This window comes from Electrona antarctica, assembly GCF_951216825.1.
Source record: "Electrona antarctica genome assembly, chromosome: 8".
NCBI classification, from domain to species: Eukaryota; Metazoa; Chordata; class Actinopteri; order Myctophiformes; family Myctophidae; genus Electrona; species Electrona antarctica.
Window position 1 is genome coordinate 6,408,367 of NC_136789.1, and position 20,603 is coordinate 6,428,969.

Sequence of the window (20,603 nt, forward strand, 5' to 3'; positions counted from 1 at the left end):
CAGAAACATGCTATGGGAGTGCTATTTGGTGATTTGGTGATTAACATCACAAAGGTATAGCCAAAGATATGCTGAAATGCTAAATCAGTCTAATTTTGGCGGCCAACATTTTCAAGTGGCTCGGTTTCGTAAGTTGAAGAGTGACCTTCAAAGATGATTTGTACCAAATTTCACGCTTGTATCACCATGTGGTCGATTCTCCCAAAATATGGCTTATCTGCTGTACTATTACTGAAACTTTGTCCTGCACCAGTGACAGAATATATGGATGTGCATAACGTTACCTTTTGAACTGACATAACTCTAGACAGCGTGAGTCGTACTTGGAAGGGACCCAATAAACCTTAACAAATGCCACGATCTCTTGTTCCACGATAAAACAGCATCTCACAGAGTGAAAACCATGATATGACATGGCCGAAGACTGTTTTCCTGTTTCCTTGAGATCCACAAGGATATACACCTTGTTTCCTCTCGTCTCTCTTGGCTGCACACAAGATCCACAAAACGTGTCAAAGCGCTCTCAAAACAAAAATGAATGATATGGAGAAAATGGAAGAATGTGTGCGACTGCGAACTTGCAAAGAAAAACTAAATCCTGATTCATGCGACTGTGGAACATCATGATGTGAATTAGAACCCATTCTTTAGCCCGTTCTTTAGCCCTAGCCCCACTAACGAGGCCATGAAATGTACTGTAGTTGATTTGATGTGCCCAGCTCTTCAGGGCCAACGGATACGGTCTCTTCATCAGACACGAGGCCTTCCTCTCACTTATCTCCGTAAGCCAGATGACACATCTGTCTTTGCTGATGCTGCTCTGCACTGATTGCAAGATTATGAATTCTGGACCGCAGCACGGCACATAAACCATGGTAAATATTTATTTTAAGGTCATCAGCGAAGTAAAGTGAATAGAGAACAGAGGGTGGGTGTGAGGGAGGTTGCCAGGCTGTTGACCTCCAGCTTGGCTGGAAGGTGTTTTTAAAAGGCTGGGACCTGGGAGGGATTTTAAGGTCAGCAAAGTCGAGACCATTTGTATTTTCCTGAGAGTCAATCTCTCATATCTCATATTCTCACAAATCTTTCAAAATCCCCACCGTCTGCAATGCATTACACCAACAACTCCTATTTAGAAACGTTTCTACAACTCTTGTTTTAGCAAAAGTTCTGTTTAGAAAGTTTCAGGAGTACTTTTGTTTTTCTCTTAACACCACTGCGTACCCTTGTGCCGGGGTCAAATGAGCAAATGTTATTGTTTTTCTGATGCTTATCAATCTTAACATCAAGGGCTGGCTGCTTGTGAAGCAGTCAGTCATAACTTCCTGTAAAGCCCCTGCAGCCTAGCTGTTGGTTACTCTTCACACCTTAAAGCCTGATTTAAACTTCATCATACGATTGTGTTGCATGTCACACATAACCTAGCGATCAGCAAGCTAGCGAGCTAGCAATTTTGGCCCATCATCATGACTAGTTAGAATGTGTTCTCTGGATGGCTACCCAGCAAGGCAGGTAGTAGGTACTTTCTCTTCTCTGGATCCATAGGTTGTGGTGAGGCTTGATGGGCAGGCCCTGGGCCCAGACACAGGGAGCGATAAGGGGGGCAGACATGCGTGAAAAGGGGGTTGAGAAGATAACTGCTCTCACCTAGGGGAAGAAGCAGTATCAGATTCCAGCATCGCAATCACCTAAACAGATGAAGCTGTCAAAACAGCTTCGCCCCAACGTTCCAGAGGACGACTATCACCGACGGCTATCGCTGTCACAAAAAAAAATAAGAGGAGAAATGGTGATCCTGTTGGATCTGCTCCTCCACAAAATGCTTTTTATATCAAAACGGCAATGATTTGCCAAATGCTTTGTCGTAGTAATGTGCTATTGCTATAGTGGCCATGGAATCTTCATAACCCCAAATCCCAGAAGAATCCCCCTGGATTTGCAAAATGATGACCCCCACTGAGCTGGAAAACTATTCTAACTGAGCCTCGCAAACTAAAACCACTCAGGAGGCAAAATTTGGAATGCTCAAAGCAAGTGTATAGCTAAGCAAAAGCCATTTTCTCATCATAGTAGACTCAGCAGAGTAAAACACCTACTCCTACTATTTACGAACCAAATCTAAAAGCCATTCCCGGGGGAGAGGTGATGTTGAATGCTATTTGAGAACTCTCAAATAGTATTCAACTCTCCCACTGGTGCTTTTTACGCCAGAGAATCTCCCCCATTAGAGACATTTGTAAACCTATATTGCCTACAGGCATAGACAGATAATTTAGGGCTTTGTTCAGTATACACCAATAATCCATTCACATATCACTAATTACCTCTGCTGAAGAGAATCAAAGACAGTAAAAGAGCAGAAGAGTTCACTTAAGGATGTACGACTTATCAGCCGACTCAAAGTGAACTGTGTGTGTACTGTAGCAGTGTAGCTTGTCAACTTTTTTCAGTCAAACTGAGCATTGTCTGTCATCACACCGTCACGTTAATCTCTAGATTGGTCTAGAAATCATCAGAGTACACTCTGGGGAAAACATAACTTTGTGTATAAGGGTTCATGAATAAAAGCACCGCCAATAGCTGACAGACGTATGGGAGAAATATATTGTTGTTGTACTAGCACTGCATGGAGAGAAGCATTTCTCTTTAGGCTACATATCACTTGCCATGACAGTTTATATTTGGTAATGGATTGGTAAATAGTAAAAAGACAAGGTTTTATCAGTTCACTGTGTAATCCGTCATTTACTTTGAGGGACTGCTGCTGTCCTGCAGCCAAAGTGGGATTTTAATGACGGGGTATCTTCTAAGGAGAAGTAGCCCCATTACCTGTTACCAGGCTCCATGGGAGCCCAATAGTATAGAGTCATTCTTTACCCCTTTGGCCAGGGAACCACTGGACTACATCTATAAATTAAAGTAACGTTCTGTTTTTTATTTGTCCTAAGGACTGAACATTACTCCTCTAGTCTAGAGTAGACCACCCAATGTGGTTAGAATGTGTCAGGATGTCTTGCCTGTGCATTTTTGCTTTCTTGTTTTAAGGTGTAAGCTTCTCTGCTGAACAGGTGAATAGGAACATACTGGAATCCTGACCTATTGATTGATTGAAATATTTATTAACAGTTTGCAGAATTACAGTACATTTCAAGCACAACTCGATACAAAGACTGTTAAGTGTGAGTGGACGACCCAATACAGCATTACACTTGTTTACAAGAGGGTCCACCTTGTTCAAATCATCAAAACATTTAGAGACGTACAAATAGACACTTCTATATAACAAAAAAAAGAGAAGAGGAATTCATCATAAAGGAGGTAAAAAGGGAAAAGAAACATATACAGTGAGGGGAAAAGGGGGTGGGTGGTGGGGGGGGTTCAGAATTTCAGCCGAATTGCAGCCGTCCGTAGGTGCCCTTTGAGCACGGTTTTGAAGGAGTCAAGGGATTCGCATGTCTTAATGACTGTTGGTAGGGCGTTCCACATTTTGGTGGCATAGGAGCGAAAATAATTTAGTCCCTTGTTTGTGCCGAATCTGGGTTGCACATGGTTTGTTGCACTCCCTCTGGTGTTACCTATAAGAACCATTTACCTCCCATGACCGTAATATTGAATCAAGTAGCTCCAAAAAATAATCCTGTCAAGCCAATGTGAATGCATCTCAACAACCAGGGGAACAATTGTTTTTGCAGCTAATGTCTTTATGTTACACCAGCATTTTTTTTAAAGATATTTTTTGGGGCGTTTTGCCTTTATTGATAGATATTGCAGTAGGTAGACAGGAAGCGGGGAGAGAGATGGGGGAGACGGTCGTCGGGATTGGGACTCGAACCCGCGACGCACTGTCAGGCTGGATTGCCAGCGTAGGTGCCTGGACCGCTGGGCCGGGCCAGGCACTCCAACTTTAAGCTAGATATGGGGTGATGTGATTCACTGATTGCTAATTGCTGATTTCCCTATTGCACCTTTTTTCTGTAGTCCAATTCCACCATGTGGGACAGTTTGTCGATAGTTTGGCTGAATCCCTGAGGTTGTGTTGTGGGCAGTTTCTTCTTTCTTTGCATGAGCTCTGGAACTGCACAAAACATACATGGAAGTTAATCAGCACAGTGATTGATGACTGCAATAATGCTCTGGCTTGTCATTTCTGTACCGTTGTTACGGTTCCCCTTTTCCAAAGGAGGGGGACAATGACGGGAGTAGAGCAACCCGACAGTTTAGAAATGGTTCTCTGTAGTTGTGGTCAGATTTTATTAGTTGGCCCTTGATGTTTCTTAGCGCTTTCTGGGATTGATAGGTTCAGGTCCATAGGGTAACATCTGATCTCATATTGTGGTGAGGTGTATTAGAGAAAAATAGTGATTAAAATTCTGTTAGGCTATTTGTGGTCTGTGGTATTTGAGAACTTGATCTGTCCCATGGGTTTTTAGGAGTATAGCTTACATTAGTTGTATCGAACCCAGGGCTTTTTTCCTCTCGGAATGTTTACAGAATGCACTTTGTCCTTTGTTCTGTATTAATGGTTAGCATTTTGGTGACGAAGCCGAACAATGCAGATTAACCCCAGTAAATCAGAAAAACGGCAAAGGGGAAGCAAACGGGCTCAACAAAGGGCCTACACATGGGGAATGTCGTAACTCACACAAGCCTGACCATCTGCCTACAAACATTTACTGTAAACACGCAATCTGAATTAAATGAATGACTGGTGCAGTCATAAACATTGATGCTCCTTTTTATCTAGCAATCAATCTACCACACACTTAGGAACCCAGTTTGAACATCAGGAATCTTTCTTGCGGTTTTAGATGGTTACTGTGCCTTCTTTCCCTCCTGTAGGCTCCACACAGCCCAGAGAGCCATCAAGCAGACCCAGGTGACGGTGCAGAAGATCGGGAAGGAGATTGAGGAGAAACTAAGGACCACATCAACTTGCACAGAACGGGTGAGGCTCTTGCTTAAGGAAATCCATTTATCTCAGAGACGCTTAAATTACATTCCAGTGGAGTGCATACTGTATCTCCTCAATGTCCGTCTACAGCCTTGAAAGAGTAGTGTGACATCATGTTGTACATCATTTCTACTGTCATCCTCTCTCACTCTCTCATATAAACATTCACTGTCTACCTTCCTCCATCTTTCTCTTTGTCTGGGACATGAGATGACTGAATGTTTTGGGGTTGTGCACGTATGAAAAGGCATGGTGCAAAAGGTGGGGTGGATATAATACAGAACTTTGATTATGTTATCATGGTCCAACCAGACTAGTCTATATAGGGCAGGCTATATCTTTGGACGGTTATCTCACCATAGGATGAACATAACATTACAATGTTATAGCCTAAAACATCCCAAAATGAGCAGCACACAGCCTCCCCAGTTCCATTGTCAGAAAGATTCTGCATGTGGTTCTGGACAAATTTCTTTATTATTCTCAAAGTCTGATGGTTAATTTCTTATTTCAATGACAATAATTGTATCGCCACTCAATCCAAGGTTGTGAATTGAAATGTTCACAATGTTTTTGCGGCACGTCACTCGCTTTGCGAGACTTTCACCAGAGGAAGTAAGCTCCATTATGTCGTTGAAATTACGGCTACCCAGGTTCAGTCAATTCTACATCAAACTGAAAAGCAATGGCATGTAGGATGAGATGTTATAGCTTGTTATAGTTTATGATGCCAGCATAGTCAATCCATGAGATTGAGGGAGAGAGGTCTCTCAACACACACCACACCATAACATAATGTAACATTCAATTAAGTAGGGATGTCCCAATCAAATCACCCACAGAACAATTGTATTGTCAAATGCAGTATTTATAACTCTACATGTCTGTCATGTCTACACGTTGCTGTATTAGGCTATTTGTTTTGGTGCCAGCTTTGCTGATCACCAGCACTCTAAACTCTGTAAAAAGGGCTAAGTCTGACTTATACAGTAGTAAGACCGCTCTAAATGAGTACATGGACATGGTGATATGGGTACGTTGGGGTACGTTGTCATAATTATAAATTATATTTTGGTGTTAATCTAATAGATGGCACCAACAAATTTGCATGTTTGCGATTGGCTAGTTCTAGTACATATTCTGGCAGGATTACTCTGCAAAAAATATATTGTTGTCATTGAATTGAAAAGTATTTGAGAGGCTCAATGGAGGACATGCACACACACACACACACACACACACACACACACACACACACACACACACACACACACACACACAGGGCTGAATGCATGATCTCCTGGTGGAGGTAATGATCAGCATCTTAGTGTAACAGCCCTACAGAATTGAGTGTTTAGGGCAACTAATATTCTGATGAGACTAGTCAATCGCTATTCCATCAGATTTCCTACTAAACAAAAAAACACGTTTCATGTTTTCTACGTTATTTTACTAGTCAGGCCGTTTAGGTTATCCTGTAATAACAACCTACTGTAGGTGGTATTGTACTAAATACTTCTAGGATTCTATAGCCTGTATCGCACAGATCCCCGGAAAGATGTAATTAGACCCTTCAGGCTGTTGTCATAGCTTTCTGTTTTGGCTGCTTGTCAGAGAAGAAATGGGGAGAGCCCCTGTGCCCCACCACCACCACAAGCCTCTGAATAATAATGCCTTGACCAAAAGCCAGTATTTATGTTTCCACCTCCTGTCGTATCCTTTGACAAAGAGCCAAAAAAAAAAGAAGCAGCAAGAAGGCATATTTAACATTTTTGGAATTGGCAGCCACACAGCTGTGAAAACGAAGCACTAATCCCAGGTTTGACGTTGTGTTTATTGTAAACGTTCACTTCAAACACGTCGACATCCTCTGTGTTATAAAAGCCCTGAGGCAGTGACACTGCCATATTTTCGTCCTCCAGGTAGATTCACTTTTGGATTACATGCTTTTTAGCTTAAGGGCACATAAAGGCCTATATGATGTTTTTCTGTGTGCGTTACGCCATTAAGAGTGTGTTTTTGAGCGGTGCCTAACCGCTCCAATGAACAGCTATTTGTATGTATGTCACTTGAGTACGACAATACCGCTGGGTGACCTAAAGTGGCACCGTTGAGCAGCCACACACACACACACACACACACACACACACTCACACACACTCTCACTCACTCACTCACTCACTCACTCACTCACTCACTCACTCACTCACTCACTCACACACACACACACACACACACACACACACACACACACACACACACACACAGCCTGCACCGCTCAGTTCAGAATTTTTGTATCTATACATATTCAGGTCCACATGGAGTCCTGAATTCTTTAGGGTGCTTTTTCTGCAGAGACACAAAATGTGACTGTCTTGATGGTGTTAAGAGCTCATCATTGCTCATTGCATCCCGTCACTCCTTCTCAGCCACAGCTGTTACTCTCCATCAGCTTCTGATAGTTGACTTCTTTGTCCGTCTCCGTCGGCCCTACAGTTGGGTGCCACCGATATTGTCCCTTATCATTTGACCCATTTAGGCCTGACCTCAAAATATAAAAAAATCCTTCTAAATCCTCCAGTTTTCTGAAATAAATATTTTCACGATTTAAAAAAAATAGCAGACCTACAAGCTCGTAGCGCGCCACTCGGTGGTGCGCTATGAGCTTGTAGATCTGCTATTTTTCAATAGCTAAATTATAACAATGTTTAAAACACCAAAAGGGGTTCCCGCCCAAAATGGGTTAACTGTCCTTTTGCGCAGATCACGCAAACCTCAGCAAAAAGAAAAGGACAATATCGATGGCTTCCAACTGTACCTATCAAAGACACTGCACCGAAAACCTTTCTGTACATCACACACAAACTCCAACCTCCACACACTGCCCACAAAGAGTCCCATTCAAACACACATAAAAAATAAAAAATAAAAGAACCCGTGGCTGATGTTTCCCCCACAGTGAAGCATTCCTCAGAGCCTTTTCTTTTTTCGGAGTTCACCTCGGTTAATAAATCATGTAATGCATATCCTCATACCAGCCTGGCGACTTTAAGACACATTAAGAGAGGGAAGGGAGAGAGGAGATCATTGTGTGGTTCTTCAGGGGTCTTTCCCTCTGCTCGCGTGAGTAGGAGAGCTCTGTACTCGGCCTGCCTATCTGTGTGAATATGCCTGCTCTACAGTGAGCGTGGATCAAAGGGGGTGACTGGGCGAAGCCCACCCAGTCCAGCGGCATGGCCGTTTCACCCTCTCACCCACACACCATTGCCATTAATCTGGTGGGTTACGCTGCAGACCCCTCTGTGCCTGCTGCTTGTTTACTCAGCTGACCAACGGCTGTTTGATGTTGATGATCATACACACACTCACACACACTCACACACAGACAGACAGACAGACAGACAGACACAGACAGACAGACAGGCCGTGACCTACGTGTCAACTCTCGCCCTTGGAGAAAGTGTAGGAGGTTTGGCAGTTCGTGCCAGAGCCAGCGGTGGTTTGACATGCGAGCATCAGGGTGCGACACTCTGAGGGATGGAGGCTCTATCAGTCTGTCCCCCCCCCCCCCCCCCCCCATAAAACTTCAAGAAGAAGAACCCTATCTCTATTCCCACTCCTGTTCCAGGCAATGATCGTTATCTGGGCATGTGCATGATTGTGCGTGTGCACACGTGACGCCGCACACCACAGGCCTCTCCCTTGTGGAAAAAAATGAAGGATCTCGGTAACGAGGTTAAAACTCTGTTATCACATCAAACCCTGTCCCTCTTCCAGTACTCTTTTGCTATTCCTCCGTCTTTCCCCATGCTGTCCCTCTCTCTTTTTCCTTCTGCTATCCCTTTATCTCTTTTTCCTCCTGCTATCCCTCTATCTCTCTTTCCTCTCTCACTGTTGTCATCTGTGCCTCGCTCTTTTCACCCCCCCCCTCTCTTAAATTTTCTCCTAGCGTGTGTTTGATGTCCTATGTGTCCATCCTCCATCTGGTCTCTCCTCGCTGTATATTTCTGCGGCACTCATATCTTCCTCCCCTCATCGAAGCCCACACATCTTCCCTGTGCTGTTACTCATTACCTTCGTTGGCCCGCTCTGCACTCCCTCTGCCTCTGCTCCCAGATAGACACGTGAAGGGCTGGATGAAGAGATGCCTGGGTAGAGAAAAAGAGAGGGAGAGCTAAGACGTTGACTAATGACCTGCACTCTGACGTTTCTATCGCCAAGCCCCTGCTGGCCGGGGAGCGTGTGGTGAGAGAGAGACGCCAGCCAACAGCGACACACGGGCAGACTGAGACTCATGTGGTGTTCATGGACTGTTCTTTGGGCTCTCACCTGGGTGTGTTTTAGAAGGATTATGTGGTTACGAGTGTCTATGCGTGTGTGTGTGTTTTAGCGGTTGGTGGGTGTCTGACATTGATTCATCTTCGTCTGACTTCAGTCACTCCACTTTGGGGGGAGGGGAGGGTTCATCTGTGCTTGTTTCTGCTTTGTAAATATCAGAGCCCTGTGTTTTAGTCTGAGTCCTGTTGCTGTCTGCCAGGCTTGTCAGTCCACTCATATGGTGATGATGGCATGTTGCTAAATCACCACAGCACTTAAGACTTTGCGTGCCTATCGTACAACTTACCGCTATGTGTCACCGTCTAAAGTCTGTCCTTGTCTGTTTTTGATCAGGATCTTTTGGTAAGTGCCAGTGGTGTGGGAGGGTAATATTTATATGCCATACGCACACACGGTACATACAATGAGACGTGAGAGTAGTTTTAGCACGGCATCCTCTTGAATTGACAATCCGTATAATGACACGGCTGATCTATAAGCTCATGTTGAGAGTTGAGACTATGAATCTGCTATTTTTTTTAAGTTTTAAGGTTGTAAGAGAATAAAACCTTGGCTTTTATACTGCATTTGGCATTGCAGTGAGACAGTCTATAAAGAGGAGTTATCTTTGAAGTATTACTCTATAAATAAACTATATTGCCACTAACCGACATCGCCCAAAGTCCTCTCTCCTCTCATCATCTTCTCCTGTCCACGGAGACCTCCACCTTTGTTCAATGCCTCTCTCCTCTGGTAGATGTAATCTGAGCTCAGAATTTACCCCCGAATATCAGTCCCAGGCTGACACCCAGCTTTCAGCACACACAACATCCTCACATCTTCATATCATACAGCAGTGTGCTGGAGGCCATGCATTTCTACAGCCCCTTTTTTCCATCCGATCTTTTAATTGTCCTGTCCCTCTTCTCTCACTGTCACATACTGGACAGTGGGCCTTGGAGTTTTGACAGTGAGGTTTTGGCTTGATGGAGGAGTATTCACATTGGATTGGAACGTATTTCCAATGGTGGTTTTGAGGGAGCTAAATGGGGAATATGTGGGCTTGGTAACAAAATGCTTAAGTCGCCATGACATAATAGTAAACGTTTCTTATTTCCCTTTCAATTTCTCTCTTTTCTCTGACTCTCTGAGCAGAAAAAGGAGAGGGAGTGCATGCAGCTTCGCCTTGGTGTTCTGCGCAGTGAGCTGGAGCGGCAGAGGAAGGCGCTGGGCAGAGAGATAGAGCAGCGGCAGAAGGAGAGAGCGCAGCTTCAGAAGAAAGGTAAAAGCAGCTCAGTAACAGGCAGCTGCTCTTCCACTCTGTCTGCCAAATGTCTGTTTTTAAAGCCAATGCACATTTTATACAGTCACCTTTCATTGTGAATTGTTCTGCTGGTGGGAGGACATTGATTGATGATATCACGTCTGCAATACAAACAACAGTGTTTTCCTACATTAGACTGTGGAGGAAATAAACAGCCTCTTTCTAAGCAAGATAATTAACATCATTAACCCTACTTGAGAGCGATAATAGACAAGCAGTTGACTATTGTGGCTTTGTCCTCGCATAGTTGTGTTCATTGGCTAATACATACAATACTGTATATTACCCCAATTTAGAGTTTCTTTCTGACAAATTATTGCTTAACGGGGCTAAATCAAGTGCATGGGGTATATTGGAGAAAAGGTGGCGAAAGGAATTTATTTTATTTGGACATGGGAGTGCCTACCTACTAAACCTTGCTCCAATTCATGGTTTTGCCAGTAGTATCGCTGCCAGGCAAGCTGGCATAACAGTCAAAACACATTGCCTAGAAAATATGTCTGCATTCTTGGGCCAAACAAATCATACTGGAATTTCTAAAAATATATTTAAGTTATTTCTGTTTTATTGTGTGGTGAGCGAGAGAGCGAAAAGAATTCAGAGGGCAAACACGAGGTGGGTTCGGTGGATTCAAACACATGATGTCACAGTTATGTCTGTGCCTGTGATGATATGCCTAACAATGTTGTTAATGAAGTCATTTGCAATTTGATTTGTGATATCATGTATATCACATAATACAGTACAATATATCATACAGGAGACGAATCCTCATAATATAATTGTGGCAATACATAACCACTGTAATACCAAAAGCATGAGTTCAGTGAACATCAAGGCAATTTAGAGGTGTGCATAGTTGAGTGGTGTATTCACTTTTCAGCACCATCTGGTGGACAACATTGTGCATACATAATAGTACAGTATGATAGACAGAAAGACAATAATTACACTCTCACTTTGTGCAGCTCAACTAATTACACTAATTCAATAACTGTCAATATCAAATAATGAAAATAATCAATTGTATTTATTGTTTGATTGATATGTTTATTGGAAATGTTTGTGTTACACAATGTTTGTGTTTACACAACACTCAAAATTGTCCATTCATTGTCAATGGCATTTAATGATTGTGTTAGGACAAAGTTTGTGTTTGCACACACTAAAAGCTGGACATAGGAGGGGCTAGCGCCCCTCAAAAACTGTGTGTGTGTGTGTGTGTGTGTGTGTGTGTGTGTGTGTGTGTGTGTGTGTGTGTGTGTGTGTGTGTGTGTGTGTGTGTGTGTGTGTGTGTGTGTGTGTGTGTGTGTGTGTGTGTGTGTGTGTGTGTGTGTGTGTGTGTGTGTGTGTGTGTGTGTGTCACAAAAGGCTTATTCAACACTACCTCAGATGATAGTCTTCTGACTCAGGGAACAACTTTTCAAACAAGGCTTCTGATAAGTTGCCACTCGCTTTATACAGTATGTAGAAAACTACAGTTGAAATGAATTGAGATCAAAGTGGGTGGAAGGCAAGCCTTTAACCTCTTGCCTGTATAGAGCGTCGCAGTCCTGCCTCCTCGAGATACCCGGAAAATAATTCCCCGTTCATTTTCCTCAAACTTTATTTTTTTTTTTAAATTTAAAGACGTTTACGCTGCGGACAAAGCCAACTCGAGTTGTGACAAATCATGACGACAAACACAATGTTTTGGGCCAAACAAATAATTATAAAGAAGAAAGAAACGGCAGGTTACAATAATTTTTTTGTTGTTTTTCTTCTTTGTAATTATTTGTTTGGTCCAAAACAGTTTGTTGTCATGATTTATCACAACTCGAGTTGGCTTTGTACGACACTTAAAAGGTCTTTAAATAAATACTTTTTGAAATGTCTATGGGGAAAATGCATTGGGAATTATTTCCTGGGCCTGGCGTCGTCATGAAAGGGGGCGGGACTGCGATGCTCTATAGTCAAACGTGCAACGTGCAATGTGATGTGTGATGTGAGCTTTTACATTGACTGTTTTTGTGCGACTCCGACAACTGTCCAAGAGAACTGCTTGGACAGCATGTTCCCCAAAAACAGGCTAAAAAAAAGTATACAAACGCTAAGTAGGAAAGTGAATAAAGTCTTTATAGTCAAGTAGTATCTTTCCCCTTTATACTTCTTGTTGTAATGACACACCTTTGAAAGGGTGTGACTCACATCATGGCTCACAGAACTAAACTGTAATTGGTAAAAAGAGACTTCCATTCAGAGGCAGTAGACAGTCTCACAATTTCTGTTCCCACTTGACATGTGTTTTTCTTTTCTAAAATGACAATCTGAAATGTTGCACAATTCATTTGTATCCTCTTGTTTTTGAGAAAATATTTTGTATAGGTATTTTCTTTCGCCCCAGTAGTATACAAAACGTACTTTTACTCATTTACTATACAAGTTGTGAGCAATGTCTTGCTTTATTTGTAATTATGTGTAATACTGCTTGTTCATCATAGTAAGCTCTTGTCTTAATGCGCTTTAAGAGTAGAGTACTGTATAAAATATACTGATGTCGTGCCATCACAAACGGAAAACTTATGTCACTTATGTCGTCTGAACCTGCGAGTCCCCCCCCCTCCTGCCCCCCCCCCCCCCCCTCAATTCCTGCGGTTCAACCACATAAGCCCTCTATTCTGGGCATGTCATAATAGGTGAACATTTTACAAAAATACAAGAACCTTTTTATGAAAATAGAAGGACATTCCTTGAAAAATAGGCTATTTGACATATAAGAAAGAAACTTTGTGCAATGGAGTCCATAACGTGCTATGGAGTCCATAACGTGCTATGGAGTCCATAACGTGCTATGGAGTCCATAACGCCTCTTGGGTATTTGACTGCAACCCACCTAATAAAACCCTCAGTCCAAGGTCATGTTGAATACTGCTGTGAGAGACATACAATTACATTAGCATGCAGGTGAACATATACATACACACACACACACACACACTCACAAATGACAGTCTCACATAAATTCAGTTCATACCATAATATGCACACACACCAGCGAAGACCTGCCTTGAACCTAACTGTAACATCCATCAAGCTGTAGCACATTCTGGTGACTATCCAGATGGCTCCTACAATTCTTTTCAGTACAACATGTGCTTCCTAGGTTGCTTATACAATTGCACATAAGTCAAAAGTTTAACAATAGGGAAAGGTCAAGCTGGGTTACAATTATATGATTCAACCCGTGATGCTCCAAATGTTCCCTCCCAACAATCGCTATCCGGAGTCATTTCGACCAAGATCTCCACTCTATTATATTTAGCCTAATCTAGGTGACTGACCTAGTTCCTATTCCTAAGAGTCTTTTCAAAGCCCTGTCGTCCCACAAAGTGATCTGTCTCGGTGGCCTGGCTGGCACCAGTGTCAGTGTTTGTCTAAAACCAGGCCAGGCAGGTTCCAGAAGGGCCTGATATCTGTTGGGACAGAGACAGAGCGAGCTGTTTGGCCAAAGGGCAGTGGCACCACGCTGCACTGGGCCACCAGGGTCTGTGATGGGGAGCTGTTAATGATTGGCATGTGCATTGTTAGTGCGTGCAAGTGTGCACAGGCATGCTCTCACACACACACACACACACACACACACAGTCACACACAGTCACACACACAGAGTGCTATAGGGGGTTTTGGGAGCTTTCTTTGTGTGTGGATTCTGACAAATGGGTCTTAATCCTCTGCCTCTTTTTCTGTCAGCACTGAGCCTACAGCCAGAAGAACTGGATGCCCTCCCCTCACATCATATTCATGGCATCCATCCACAAAGCACAGGTGCTTATTAGGAAATACACTTTTGAAGGAAAATTACTTTTTAGATTAATTCAATTTTCTTTCTCTAATTGCACTTTTAGTACATTGTTATTCCCCCCAGGCTCATAATCCACACGTTGAAAACCCAGAAACCATACTGTACACCATGCGGTACTTCTCTTTCACTGTAAAACTATTAATAGCTCGACTGCGGTATTCAACAAAAAGCACTCGTCTTTTATTAATGAGAGGTTATTATTGCTGACAGGTGTTTACAATATTTCAGAAAGCACCTGATTCTTTGGCTGATTATAATTGGATCTGTGCCAGGATACCTCCACGTGGTCCCTCTTCTAAAATGGTGCTCTGCACATTTTATCCCTTGTACAATACCCTAAATGGTCTCCTGGTGTCATGTTGTTGGCTTGTCTATCAAATATGTGCCAGCTGGATGCAGCAGGGAGGTTTTGATATCAATCATTTAGCTTGCTCATCAGACAGACTGCCTGCTAGGAATAGCTTGTTTATATATCCGTAGATTTTTTGACATCCAGTTTCTATTTTGCAGAATTTTCATTTATGAATGAGCACGCATGCGGTTCTGTCTCTTGACAAGCAGATAAACCATTTTTGACCTGGTGTCAGTTGGAGACCATCAGAGGTTATTTTCTGAAATATGACAACATTCTTCTCCTGCTTATTAAAGACCACCATTGAGACTTAGAAGTTAACTATGTACAGTATGAGTTCATTCCTCTGCTGACGTTCCCAGAAGGCATCCTGTGTTGACTGCTATCATGCTGTAAAACCCTGAATGTTCATTTAAATCCGACAGGACCCGTAAGGGTCCATTATTATACTATCGAGTTGAATTAACACCCAGGACTGACAGTGTAATCTTCATTCCTTGTCGGTGTTTAGGATGTTGAGGAGGTGTGTGTCTGACAGTGTGTTCCTGTCTCTCACTCAGCCATGGTGCCCATTAAGTGATCGGTCTCTTATCACCCATAGAAAATGTGTTATTCTCAGGAAACCCTCCTCTCTGAAAACAAATGAGCCGGAAAACCCAAACATACAGTAGACATTCTGCAGGTGTGTGTATGTGTGTCTGCATGCGTGTGTATGTGTGTCTGCAGGTGTGTGTGTGTGTGTCTGCATGAGATGAAAGTCGGGGCTATGCATGTTTTTTTTGTTTTAAGGAAACATTCGAATTTTACTACACACAGACTAGTGTGTGCACGTGCGCGCACATGCGTGCATGTGTGTGTTCCTCGTTCGACCACCCCAGATAGCGTGCAGTGAACATCAAGACTACAGAAAAAACGCCCAGTATCATTCTGATGACAGGTTAACAACTAGCTGCTCATGGCAGCTGATTTACAATAATAGTAGTGAACACTTGGGGGGGAGTGTGCTTTTGCATGAGAGGAGAGAGAGCTATAGTTTTTCATTAATTGAGTAAACACACACACGCACGCACACACATCCAAGACAGACGAGCCTGACGACAACATCTTTGCTCTTTTTCAATCGCGAAAACACCACATTTTCACTTTCCTCCCACAGAATTAATGGGTTTGGGTTTTTGGTCGGGGTCGCACTCTTTTCACAATTTCCTCACGTCTAATTTCCCCTTCCACCTTGGGCAGACGGCATAAATCAGCTCTGCAAGCACCCTTCTTAGCATGGTTAATAACGGTAGTTATACTCAACCTCTGCAACACCGTCAGGGTTCCTGGCCAGTAAATGTCAGTGGTAGGGTTTACTAATGTAAAGAACAGACAGGAGTGTGGAGGCATTTGTCACCTCAGAGGAAAGGTCTCATACTGAAGCTATCATCATTAGAGACTTTCTTGCCTGTCCCTCAGCTTTGACACTGCTACAGTATATGATTCAGCTGGTTGCCATGTTCAGTGAGGGAAAAAGGGAATCAAGGGTGAATGGGATTGTTGTCTGCTACTCTTGCTAATGAGTTACTGGGACTGGGGAGCATGAAGGAGTCACCAGAGAAAAGCCCCAGCTTCTCAAATTTTCTTTTACTGCCTGCCTTGCTGTATCTTTCTCTGGGTCTTCCTTGAACTGTCCGTCATGCTTTTAGTGCTAGCTTCCCCACTGACTCTGTGTCTGCCAAGCCACCCACATATCTGGGCTTGAGCAGATTTGATAAAGACAAGTCTATTCTATCGGGTCGTTTTATCTGGATAGAACTGACATTCCATCCTTTCTTCTCCCACACAGTGTTAAGAATGGTTTACTTCAGGCTTACACACAGGACAGAGAACAGGTTGGAGAGAACTTCACATGACCACTAAAAAGAATATTAATGCCCCATGACACATGAGCTGAATTTTCCACTGGCATTTTGTGTAAATAATTGTGTAATTAAAGGGCCATTTTGCTCTCATTACATGTCCTGAAACGAAGGGAATCCAATGGTATCCTTGAAAATCAAACGGCACGGTATGCTTTGGGAAATGTTCTCCAATACGGTCAACTATACACCGAGTCTTGGTCAATGAGCTAAACATTTTCACTACATTCTTTTGTTCGATTGTGTTTGATTATGCTGTTATACTTTGTTTTGACTTGAATCTACTCCATTTTAAAGTTATATTGTCACAGAATTATCCCCCTTCTAAACGTTACAGGCTTTGTTTTTGATAATTTCACAAAGCTGTGTTTAAGTTCAAATGCGTGATGGATGTGACAAATTTAAACTCATTAACTGACAATCACTCATTCAAAGAAAAAAAGGAGACTGTTTACATTTTTGGGTTAGAACATGTGTGAGACAAATAAATAACAATACATAAATACATTGGCCTGTTTGACAGTGAAGAGCAGCTTTGAAGTTCGTATACAGTGTAGGGTTTGTTTGTGGTGAATGGGTTCTTGTGAAAAACAAAATCCCTTCAAAATATTCGGTAGTTTTAGGGGTGATTCTGTGCAAAATGCTTCCGGTATACTGGAAGTACCAGTGAGCAAATGTGACATTTTTACAACAGCATTACGGTGCATTAGTAAAAAATGAGTAACAATCTCATTCTTTGCAGTCAGTTAACCTTTCCACTGACTCTCATGTTCCACTTCTAGATTGCACTCAAGTCCAATATATATGGCATTCATAAAATGCACAACCAAACTGATCTTTTGCCATATGTAGTATCATGCAGGTGACTGATCTGTGTCTGTGTGGGTCTGCCTGAACATAAGAGATAACACCTCTGGGGAGCAACATAATAACACATATTAAAGTATGATATACTATACACACATTTGTCCATATGCTATCTTGCTCGCGCACGCACACACACACACACACACACACATACGCAGACACACACATGCTGTTTTTACACTGCTGCCGTATGTTAGCCTGCTGGCCCATGCCTTCATACACACTGGAATGAGTTACAGGTAGGAGGATGAAAGGATAGAAAGATAGATGGATCGAGCAGAGCTGGGCATTACATGAAAGCGAGTACATAGTCCGGGTCCACGCAGGTGGTATCGAACTGCGTTTTCAAGTCAGCACTTAAAACCCTGTGATGGTCTCCCTTATCGCTCCTTGACACTATCGGTCTCCCTGGCTAATCTGATGGAAATGCCCCTACTGTGAGCTTCGCTACTTTCTCCTCCATCTGTTTCCCCTACACCCGCATTCTACAGTAAGACACCCGTCTGAGCAGAATGGCTCTGAGGGGAAGCAGGTGGTGCAAGGTTAGGGTTAAGCAGGATTTATATTTGATTTTGTGCCTGTTTTGTACACCGAAAATAGATCTACATACAAGCTCACATTTTGAGCTTGTAGTTCAAAATGTGTTTGGTGTGCAAAACCCTGCTGAACAAAGTACAGCGAGCCCTTTAGCAATCTAGAGATCTCTGGCACATAATGTAGCTGGTGTGACTACACTATCTGCATCAAGTTCAGTTGTAGATGCTCTCGCTCGGATCTCAACACATAAGCTCTTCCTAAGATGTTGCACCTTGTTTCAATAGTCAGTGAACTTCCAGTTAGTACCCCAGAAGAAATATTCTGTTGCTATTATAAGCTGTCCTTGTTCAGTGTTTATGGCAGGGTTTATCTGGATATTATCTCAAGTCCGTGTTGTGGTTACTTAACATGCACAAGCTGTGTCATCTCTTGATCCTTATCTAGCTGATTCTATTTATTTGCCTTACTCTGTATTTACATAGTCTGACAAATCCTGTAATCATCATACACATGTTGTGTGGTTTTATGTGGTGTCAAGAGGAAATGGCTTTGGCCTGATCAAAAGAACTATTTGATGTTGCTGAAGTTTAATAGCGGCTGGCAGTGGACCAACAACAGGCCCACCCACCTGTGCAAATTTACCAGAACAGAACACACCTGGTAATTTTCTCTCTCTCTCACTGCCTCTTTTTCTCTCTTCCTCTCTGTCTCCCTCAGAGGAAGCGTTCTCCACTCAGCACCAAAATCTGAAAGAGGAGAAGGAGTCCTTAACCAAGCTTCAGAAAGAATGTACTGCAAAGAGGTATGTGTGAACAACCTACAATTAAGTGTCTTCTGCACGCACGCACGCACGCACACACGCACACACGCACACACACACATATATACATATATGCATTTATGCACATCCTTTTCCGTTGCACTCCCTCCCCATCTGCTTGAAATTATCGAGGCCTCATACAATGATGTGCGCCAATGTGCTGGTCAGTTGTTCCGAACACTGAGAAGATTGCTGCCCCCCCACCCATCCCCAAAGGGGGATGTTGTTGAGGCTGGCGCTGCCTGTTTGTATGCACATTGTGTGAAAGGCCCATGTCTGATTGTGTTTGCCTTGGCCTGGTGGTAGAAGCACGCGGTGGGCGTTGACCCTGCAGATACGGCATTTGTTTGTCTGAGGTGTACCTGGCACTGCTGGCAGCCACAGATGCTAAGCCTGAGCCTTCGGAAGAACAGCAAGGAGCCAAAGAACAGGCCAGTAACAGGAAATTAACACTGACACTCGCGCGTCTGTCGAATGTCCATTCTGTGAAAAGTCCATTGTGTGGCCTATGTCTATTTAGTTTTGATTTGATTTCTTTAGAAAGGTGTATTTGTTTTTTATTTATTTTTATAGCTTTGCTTAGTTTATTTAAACGGGGACGGGTTTCACAGAGAATGCACGCTCATTTCATCACAGATCTGTTCCTCATACACACACGATTTACGTGTGTATATTTACATCTGGGAGCTGCCCACTTCGACCAGAAGGGTGGCCACTGAACCACTCCTCTGGAGCTATAGGGGGTTTAAGTGCCTTCCTGAAAGGTTTAAATGTTGAGGGAGGGGTGAGCGAGCGTTACTCATCCACTTTCTCTGTTCAGATTCCCATAGCCATTCTGAGGATTCAAACTGCCAGCCTTTTTGACACAAACCTGGACCTTTAAGCTGTTGCCGCCCTGAAGGGGCAATAAAGGGGATGAAAGAAGGAAAACATGCTTGTGTGAGAGATTCTCAGAACAAACGTAAGAAGAATGGCAGTGGCAAACATAACTTTGGGTGTTTTATTTTAGGCAAGCACTTGCGAAGGGCTTTGCGTCTTAGCTTAACCAGCCAAATAAAGGTAAACCCTTCCAAAGAGAGAAGGGCATTTTCTAGAAAGGGTCAGATAAAACCGTCAACATGCACTAATCTTTGTCTTTTCTTTTAACTTGTACAAAGCAGCCGCAGTCTGGGGAATGGTAATAATGAGTGCCCTACCGACCACAAGCAAAGCCAGATAGGAAATCCAAGTGAAAGGCGAGGAGCTGGGAGGGAAGAACGCATCACGTTCAATAAGGATTCTCTCCACCAAAAGCCTTTTCATGTGTGTGAAATTATCGGTTATTACCCACACCGCTCCCCAAGCAGTGGGGAGCGGTGTGGGTAATAACCGATAAGTACTGAACGAGGGCACTCTCTTGAGGGGAACACACACGCTAAAGCCTGCCTTGAGATATATGTTGTTGCACGTGGGTGCCTTGCACAGAAAATTGTGATTTACAAGCTCAACACGCATCACAGCTTGTTGTGAGCTGGAAAATCAGTGTCCACAAAGTATAAATCGGCACACAAAACCAATTATAAATCAGGCATAAGAGTTGAACAAAGTATGAGTTGTTGGACCACTGGATTATACAAAGAGGTCATTGCCTGTACTTAAGAAATCTTTTATATTTTCATCCGTCCGTCTGTCAGTCCGTGTGTGTCCATCTGTC

At 43.1% G+C, this 20,603-nt stretch overlaps 1 protein-coding gene across 1 annotated transcript in view; it reads left to right on the forward strand.

The window, feature by feature from the left end:
• The window catches only part of uvrag (UV radiation resistance associated gene), a 113,161-nt gene that overhangs the window by 20,226 nt on the left and 72,332 nt on the right, over nt 1–20,603 (forward strand). The window contains exons 7-9 of the mRNA XM_079508619.1: nt 4,840–4,945; nt 10,424–10,550; nt 18,808–18,892. Of these exons, the coding sequence (XP_079364745.1) occupies nt 4,840–4,945; nt 10,424–10,550; nt 18,808–18,892 (318 nt within the window). The remainder of the gene's footprint in view (nt 1–4,839; nt 4,946–10,423; nt 10,551–18,807; nt 18,893–20,603) is intronic.